Consider the following 8,516-nt stretch of genomic DNA (forward strand, 5'->3'; position numbering starts at 1 on the left):
GAACCCGAGGAGATATCATATGACAACATTGGAATTTTAAAAAAGTGGAAACAGCCTTCAGAAAGATGCACAATTATATAAATATGACAAAATTATTTGCAATCAAATGAAAAACAAGAGCTGAGCGGTTTCCCCATGCACATGGCTAACTTGCTTAGACAAGCCAGAAAAAAAACAGCAATCGTATTCAACCAGGAAACAACTCAATTGAATGAGAAATGAAATCTAAAGATAAAAATTCTTAAGTAAAATAAAATATACTCTTTACTTGTGCCTTTGCTTTCGTACCAGGCATTATGGAGAATTGGCAAGCAATACCCAAAGCTGAATACCAGTTAGGAGTGCCATTGAAAAATAGAAAGCACAGAGAGCACACAGCACCTATTCTCTACTGCCACTTGCTGGGCATTTCTGTCAAAGCAAGCTTAGAATGCAGGGTAAAGATGTGGCGAAGGAATTAAGCAGCCACACAGAAAACACTTTTAAGGTATGATGACCTCTGCCACGGTATGACTCACCAGCAAGCCAGAACGATGCAGTTTTGTTTTTTAAGCATTAGCTACACAGAATCAGACAGCACAGGAGGCCGCCATTTGGCCCATCATATCTGGGCTGACTCTTTGAAAGAGCTATCCAATTAGTCCCACATCCTTGCTCTTTCCCCATTGTCCTGCAAACATCAATAAGCTACCTTGAAATCATACTGTTCAAATACTCGCCCCCTTGTTAGTTCTTGTCAAACAACAAGAATCTGTCTGAAGCCCTGCATGCAGAAGATATCAGAACATTGATCTTACATGGGTTTAAAGCACAGTGTACCAAATATTAATTGGAAACAAAACAAGATGCAAACTTTGGTAAGAATTCTGGTAAAGGCCCAAGAACTTTCTTGAAGAGTCATTAAGGGTTTCAAGTTCATCAATGTACTTGGCTGAGATAATGGCAAAATCTTGCTTAAAAATTTTAGCCATTAGGTATTCTGGAAAAACTCAATGAAACTTCATATGGACTTCCCACACCAGACTAAAAAGGCACCAATTAGCACAAAAGCAGTTAACATTTTTCCAGGAGCTTACTGCTCATGTGTTGTAGGATTGCCTGATACATGAAACTCTTTGTGACCCCTTTTCTACAATTCCTCAGGGAGAAGAGTCTCTGCTACAGTACTAGTTATTCCTCAGTGATTTAGAAAAGTTCAAAGAAACACATAAAGTACAACCACCGTTCCTGCAAGTAGGAAGAATGCAAGTAGGAAGAAGCCAACAAAAATAAAATAGAAAAGAGGAAGTTACTAAACATGACAGAATTTGGAAGCAGTTTGGAACCTTAAATGCAGTGGAAACAACATGACCATACAACATTCAGACCTATTGCCCATAGAACTGTCTCGATAAGAGACATTAATATTCATAACCTCAAGTTACATGGGCTGCTTTATTCAGGCTCTAATGCCATGTGAAGTGATTATCTACAACAACTTTGTGCCCTTCTGCACATGCGGCCCGACACTCTGGCTGCCCCCCCCCACTTTTGCGCAATTTAGCGAGGTGCGGCCACACACGTGCAGTATCCCACAGTTGAGGGTGCAGCGTGGCCAATCAGGCTCTTTGTTCAGCTCTGGCGGGGAGAGATGGCAGGGGAGATGACAGGGCGAGATCAAAGGGGAGATTCGGGGAGGGGGGGAAGGAAATCATGAGAGAGATGGGGGTGGGGGGAGGATGGGAGAAAGAACTAAAACTTGGTTTTATGTAGCGCCTTTCATGACCACCGGATGTCTCAAAGAACTTTAGAGAGGGGAGAGCGAGAGATTGATCGGAGAGAGAGGAGGAAAGATCGGAGAACAGAAGAACAACATAAGAAATAGGAGGAATAGGCCATACAGCCCCTCGAGCCTGCACCGCCATTCAATTAGATCATGGCTGATCTGATCATGGAATCAGCTCCAATTCCCTGCCCGCTCCCCATAACCTCTTATCGTTTAAGAAACTGTCTATCTGTGTCTGAAATTTATTTAATGACCCAGCTTCCACAGCTCTCTGAGGCAGAAAATTCCACAGATTTACAACCCTAAGAAATTTCTCATCTGTTTTAAGTGGGCAGCCCCTTATTCTAAGATCATGCCCTCTAATTCAAGTCTCCCCCATCAGTGGAAACATCCTCTCTGCATCCACCTTGTCAAGCCCTCTCATAATCTTATACGTCTCGATAAAATCACCTCTCATTCTTCTGAATTCCAATGAGTAGAGGCCCAACCTACTCAACCTTTCCTCATAAGTCAACCCCCTCATCTCCAGAATCAACCTAGTGAACCTTTTCTGAATTGCCTCCAAGGCAAATATATCCTTTCGTAAATATGGAAACCAAAATTGCATGCAGTATTCCAGGTGTGGTCTCACCAATACCCTGTATAACTGTAGCAAGACTTCCCTGTTTTTATACTCTATCCCCTTTGCAATAAAGGCCAAGATTCCATTGGCCTTCCTGATCACTTGCTGTACCTGCATACTAACCTTTTGTGTTTCATGCACAAGTACCCCCAGGTCCCACTGTACTGCAGCACTTTGCAATCTTTCTCCATTTAAATTATAACTTGCTCTTGATTTTTTTCTGCCAAAGTGTATGACCTCACACTTTCCAACATTATACTCCATCTGCCAAATTTTTGCTCACTCAATTAGCCTGTCTGACCTTTTGCAGGTTATTTGAGTCCTCCTCACACATTGCTTTTCCTCTCATCTTTGTATCGTCAACAAATTGGGCTACGTTACACTCGGTCCCTTCTTCCAAGTCATTAATATAGATTGTAAATAGTTGGGGTCCCAGCACTGATCCCTGCGGTACCCCACTAGTTACTGATTGCCAACCCAAGAATGAACCATTTATCCTGACTCGCTGTTTTCTTTTAGCTAACCAATCCTCTATCCATGCTAAATATATTACCCCCAACCCGTGAACTTTTATCTTGTGCAGTAACCTTTTATGTGGCACCTTGTCAAATACCTTCTGGCAGTCCAAATACATCACATCCACTGGTTCCCCTTTATCCACCCTGTTCGTTACATCCTCAAAGAACTCTAGCAAATTTGTCAAACATGACTTCCCCTTCATAAATCCATGCTGACTCGAGAGAGCGAGAGAGAGCGAGCGCGAGAGCGAGAGAGAGCGAGCGCGAGAGCGAGAGAGAGCGAGCGCGAGAGCGAGAGAGAGCGAGCGCGAGAGCGAGAGAGAGCGAGCGCGAGAGCGAGAGAGAGCGAGCGCGAGAGCGAGAGAGAGCGAGCGCGAGAGCGAGAGAGAGCGAGCGCGAGAGCGAGAGAGAGCGAGCGCGAGAGCGAGAGAGAACGAGCGCGAGCGCGAGCGAGAGCGAGCGCGAGCGAGAGCGAGCGCGAGAGAGAGCGAGCGCGAGAGAGAGCGAGCGCGAGAGAGAGCGAGCGCGAGAGAGAGCGAGCGCGAGAGAGAGCGAGCGCGAGAGAGAGCGAGCGCGAGAGAGAGCGAGCGCGAGAGAGAGCGAGCGCGAGAGAGAGCGAGCGCGAGAGAGAGCGAGCGCGAGAGAGAGCGAGCGCGAGAGAGAGCGAGCGCGAGAGAGAGCGAGCGCGAGAGAGAGCGAGCGCGAGAGAGAGCGAGCGCGAGAGAGAGCGAGCGCGAGAGAGAGCGAGCGCGAGAGAGAGCGAGCGCGAGAGAGAGCGAGCGCGAGAGAGAGCGAGCGCGAGAGAGAGCGAGCGCGAGAGAGAGCGAGCGCGAGAGAGAGCGAGCGCGAGAGAGAGCGAGCGCGAGAGAGAGCGAGCGCGAGAGAGAGCGAGCGCGAGAGAGAGCGAGCGCGAGAGAGAGCGAGCGCGAGAGAGAGCGAGCGCGAGAGAGAGCGAGCGCGAGAGAGAGCGAGCGCGAGAGAGAGCGAGCGCGAGAGAGAGCGAGCGCGAGAGAGAGCGAGCGCGAGAGAGAGCGAGCGCGAGAGAGAGCGAGCGCGAGAGAGAGCGAGCGCGAGAGAGAGCGAGCGCGAGAGAGAGCGAGCGCGAGAGAGAGCGAGCGCGAGAGAGAGCGAGCGCGAGAGAGAGCGAGCGCGAGAGAGAGCGAGCGCGAGAGAGAGCGAGCGCGAGAGAGAGCAAGCGCGAGAGAGAGAGAGCAAGCGCGAGAGAGAGAGAGCAAGCGCGAGAGAGAGAGCAAGCGCGAGAGAGAGAGAGCAAGCGCGAGAGAGAGAGCAAGCGCGAGAGAGAGAGCAAGCGCGAGAGAGAGCAAGCGCTAGAGAGAGCGAGCAAGCACGAGAGAGAGAGCGAGCAAGCGCAAGAGAGCGAGCAAGCGCGAGAGAGAGAGCAAGCAAGCGCGAGAGAGAGCGAGAGCGAGAATACCCAAGCGAGAGCGGGCGACGAGAGCGCGCGAGAAGTCCCAGATAAGGGAGGCTCAACCTGTATTGAGGTGAGTATACTCATCACTGCAAAAGGAGAGGAAACTACCTGTATTAACAAGAAAGTCTGAGCTGCAGTAAATGGTTAAATAACTCACTTCAGTTGTGGACAACCGCTTATCACCATTATCGCTGCCAATGCCCGAGTCAGGACCGTGGTTTTTAGCTGGATAAAAATCTTCCATACTGAAAAATAAGGAAATATCATACAAATAGAACAGTGGGTGTAAAACAAAATTAAACCTTTAACAATTACCACATTTTATCTACAATAATTTTAGCAAGCAAGCAAAACTGCTCAATAGTGACACCAAGACTTTTTAACCAATCTTCGCTATCCTTTCCATGCACTGAGAACAAGCTGCGGAACTACTCCAAAATCTCTGCAAATTCTACACTATAGTCAGCTGTTGTGAAGAGTGGCGGAGTGTGACTGGCTTGAATTTCCTATATCTGCTCCCTGTGGGAAATTGCCTCAGCCTATCTTAACAAATGATCAAGAAATTGATAATTATTGTGTTGGATTTCAATTCTGCACCAACTTTTACCAGTGACCATGGACAGTACATTCGTTTTTTGGCATTTATTGCAGAAACTGAAAGATAATGACATCAACTTTGTCAACTTACTCTAGGTTTCTAAATGTTATAATTAGATAATTTTTTTTTTTTTAAGGTGTGGTGCAGATATGATTTGACCCTTTTCAGCCATTACGTCCTTTTTCAAAAAGTGGTCATTCATAGAAGTTTGCTCAAAATCTGTAGAATCAAAACCACTAAGCACATTTCTAATCTTGTAGCACCCTCAGAGATGATTTAGCCATTTCTCATCCAGTGGACCAAGAAACAATTACGCAAGTTGCCCTCATTTGCTGGAGAACTTTCATTCTCATCTGCTCGCACACACACATATGCACACGTACAGGAAATTGGAAAGTCTTTTCATTTCAAAATCATCACCATGTTTTATTAGCTTCTATACAATACATTCTATTCAAAATAAGTAACCCAAAGTAACCTGTCTGTGAGAGGTTGAGGAAGTGCTCTCTTATCCAAAGAGGGGAGATCCAGAGAATCTGGCTTCTTGTCTATCCGGCATGATTGGATATTCAGGAATTTGAATATGTGCACTCTACCTTTTAAACAAATCTGCAGAGAATGAAAAGGTTTATATTTTTAAGCAACTAAATGCAGCACATTCATACAGTAAATTAAATAATGAATGTATTCAAATGTCATACAATAAACACGGCTGTGCTAATTCAAGTGAATATTGGGAAAAGTTTACATACTTATGATTTTATACAAACCTGTGCTGGAGGCGACTGCATTGGGTTGTTATCTAATATTATAACCTGAAGGTATCTCAGTTTTCTAAAACAGATGGGTATTTCTGTCACTTTATTGCAGGAAAAGTCTAATTTTACCAGAGGAAGTTCTGCTAATTCTGGAAAAAGGAGACAAATACATCAATATGCAGATGCCAACAAATCTGTACTCTTAAGGGAAAGTGAAGTGCACAAATGTTTTCTTACCCGCAGGTAACACCTGCAGATGATTTCTCCGTATATTTAATTCTCGGAGCGACTGAAGTTTTTCCATTTGGTGAGGGAGGATTTGAATCTCATTACAGCTAACATCCTGTGAAAATGCAGGGTACAGAAATCTAATTAAGTATATTTCATATTTTGCCTTCCTCAGTATGAGAACTTTGAACAAAGAATTTTACCCTTTTCAATCTATTCATAACTAAGCATTCATAGCCAGGCCAGATCTGCAATTCTAAACCTAGGAGCCCATTTAGGCTGGCATATCCAATATTAGATTCAAGGATCAAGAAAACTGGTAAAAGGAATGTGTTAGAATAATTTGCTACATGTGCAAGCACTGCATCAAATGCAGACTGTTTGGGGATGGCTGCCCACGATAGACAGTTTGGATGTTTTCTATGGTTTCCAAATAGAATACTGACTATCTTTCTCACTAAATGCAACAGTGATTTCAGTTATGGCCTTGATACACTGCAATGCTGGACACCCCTTGCTGCACCTCGTATACAAGACCTGCATTCATTAAATCGCCTGAATTTAAATTGCCTAATTAGCACTTTAGAAGCACAAGCCAGTTTGGAAGGAGAAAGATTCTATGCCCATTCTTTTCAGACTATATACAAATTGCGCTCACTCAATTTATTTAATCTCCTGAAGAAATATTGGGGTGAACGGCGCAGCCCCGACCTGGACGCCAGTTTCTCGGGCCCGAAAGTGCATCAAAAAAAAAAAACCCTTCAGATTCTCCGGCTCCCTGCAGGTCCTTTGGAGCTTGGCGCGGTGCGCACAGAGCAGCGGGGGGCGGAGCAAGAGAGTCGTGCCGATTCTAGAAGTGGTGGGGGGGGGCGGGGCTAATTTAAATGAGACGTCGTGCCGGCAGCCTTGCACATGCGCGTTAGAGCGCGCACACGCAGTAGCGCATAAACATTGGCACTCGGCCATTTTTAAAGGGACTTGAAGAAAAGTGGTGATTTGTCTTGTGGACCCCTGGAAAGGCTTGGGATTTAATTTTGGTGATTGTTTTGGTGTCTGAAGGAGTGCTTTTAGCAGCACTGTTGAATAAATCACCTGCTGAAATCAGTGAGTGCTGCACACTGCTAAACTTTCAGAACATGTGCTGCATAGGTGCATGAAAATTAAGGACTGTGTGCTTTGAAAAATAAGAGTGTCAATTCAATACAGCAATGGAACAATGTCCACCCAAAGAACAAAGAATTTCTTGCATGAGGAAGTGGAGATATTAGTCAACGTCATTGAGCAGAGATGGCAGGAGCTAGATACCAGCAGCAGAGGTCGCATAAAAGTGCCACCTAAGAAAAGAAGAAATGCTGGAACCAAGTTGCAGAAGATTACTGCACAGTGCTGCATACCATGAGATCTGGAAGCCAGTGTAAAAAGAAATGGCACGACCTTGGTCAAGTAGTTAGTGTGCAAGTAATATTTTCCATTTTTAGTGTAAACGTAATTATAACGTGACTATCTGTATGTCCCACCCTGCAGAAAGATGCACTCTGTAAAAAGTTATATTTTACTCTTTGCAGAAGAAATTGGCCCACAACAAAAGGGAAGCAACTCGAACAGGAGGAGGCATGCCCAATCTGCATCCACTGACACCCTTGGAACAGAGGGTAGCTGCTATGATGAGTCGTACACGGAGAAAAGCAATCAGTACAGCACAAGCTGGGTCCGCACGCGAGGAAGAGGGTAAGTCCTGAAAATGCATCGTGGCCCTTCAAATCAACCTGCTGCCTGGCCTGCTATGTGCGAGAGTATTCATGCCACCCATCCTGCCCCCTCCCTTGCTGTTAAACATCTGACTGTTCTGATGTATTTTGCAGAACATGATGCTGCTGCTGCTGTCAACCCTAAGGATCCTGAAGATACAGAACAAGAACCAGTACAACTAGATGCAGACGATCCGGACTGGATGGTGGCAGCGATGACTGAAATGTCTGCAGGGGAGAGCTTCCAAATTAATGTTTATGAGCCCCATCAAGGGGCATCAGAGTTTCAACCCCTTGCATAGGTTCTGGTTCCACCTTCCATGGTTTTGATTCCGATGTTGCGGGTCCCAGTGATGCTGCTGGTGTAATGCAGCAGTTTACAGCCAGTGCACTACCGTCCAAGCCTGCGCCTCCCCCTCGCATAGGTTCTGGTTCCACCTTCCATGGTTTTGATTCTGACGTTGTGGATCCCAGTGCTGCTGGTGATATCATGGAGCAGTTTACACCCATTCAACCACCATCCCAGCCCACTGCTCGCACTCAAGTGCTGTCGTCTGGAACACCGAGCATCCCACCGTCCCAGCCTGCGCCTCCCTGTGTAGTGGTGCCACGAGGCAGACCCAGGCAGAGGAGGAGGAGATTGGAGACACGCTCTCTTGAGATGCAGCGTGCAACAGACGCGGCTCAGGTTGTGGCATTGGGTATGGAGACCAATGAGCTTACCCGATCACTCATTGGTAGCATCAGTGCAGTGGGTGAAGAGGTGACGGTCCTGATGGGAGAAATAGCAGTAATGACACGGGAACTTAGGGAGGGAATGTCCGAGGGAGTGCAATCGACGGCACAG

General features: G+C 46.3%; 1 protein-coding gene across 1 annotated transcript; it reads right to left on the reverse strand.

Annotated features, from left to right (window-relative positions):
• Positions 1-587: 587 nt before the first annotated feature.
• LOC139247239 (leucine-rich repeat and calponin homology domain-containing protein 2-like) lies at positions 588-6,031 on the reverse strand. The gene is made up of 5 exons (XM_070871574.1): positions 5,931-6,031; positions 5,706-5,842; positions 5,414-5,544; positions 4,495-4,582; positions 588-670 (listed from the first exon to the last, which is right to left on the reverse strand). The coding sequence occupies exons 1-5, from the start codon at positions 5,995-5,997 to the stop codon at positions 638-640; spliced, it is 456 nt and encodes a 151-aa protein (XP_070727675.1). The 5' UTR covers positions 5,998-6,031; the 3' UTR covers positions 588-637.
• Positions 6,032-8,516: the final 2,485 nt, after the last annotated feature.

This window comes from Pristiophorus japonicus, unplaced genomic scaffold, assembly GCF_044704955.1.
Source record: "Pristiophorus japonicus isolate sPriJap1 unplaced genomic scaffold, sPriJap1.hap1 HAP1_SCAFFOLD_2652, whole genome shotgun sequence".
Lineage (NCBI taxonomy): Eukaryota > Metazoa > Chordata > Chondrichthyes > Pristiophoridae > Pristiophorus > Pristiophorus japonicus.

What these genes read in the sequence shown, in the direction of transcription:
- LOC139247239 (XM_070871574.1), bottom strand. Translation starts at nt 5,997, where the DNA reads ATGGAAAAACTTCAGTCGCTCCGAGAATTAAATATACGGAGAAATCAT. An exon ending in TGCAGTCGCCTCCAGCACAG is followed by an intron (nt 5,545 to 5,705) that starts GTTTGTATAAAA and finishes CATTCTCTGCAG; the next exon opens with ATTTGTTTAAAAGGTAGAGT. An exon ending in CCTCAACCTCTCACAGACAG is followed by an intron (nt 4,583 to 5,413) that starts GTTACTTTGGGT and finishes CTTATTTTTCAG; the next exon opens with TATGGAAGATTTTTATCCAG.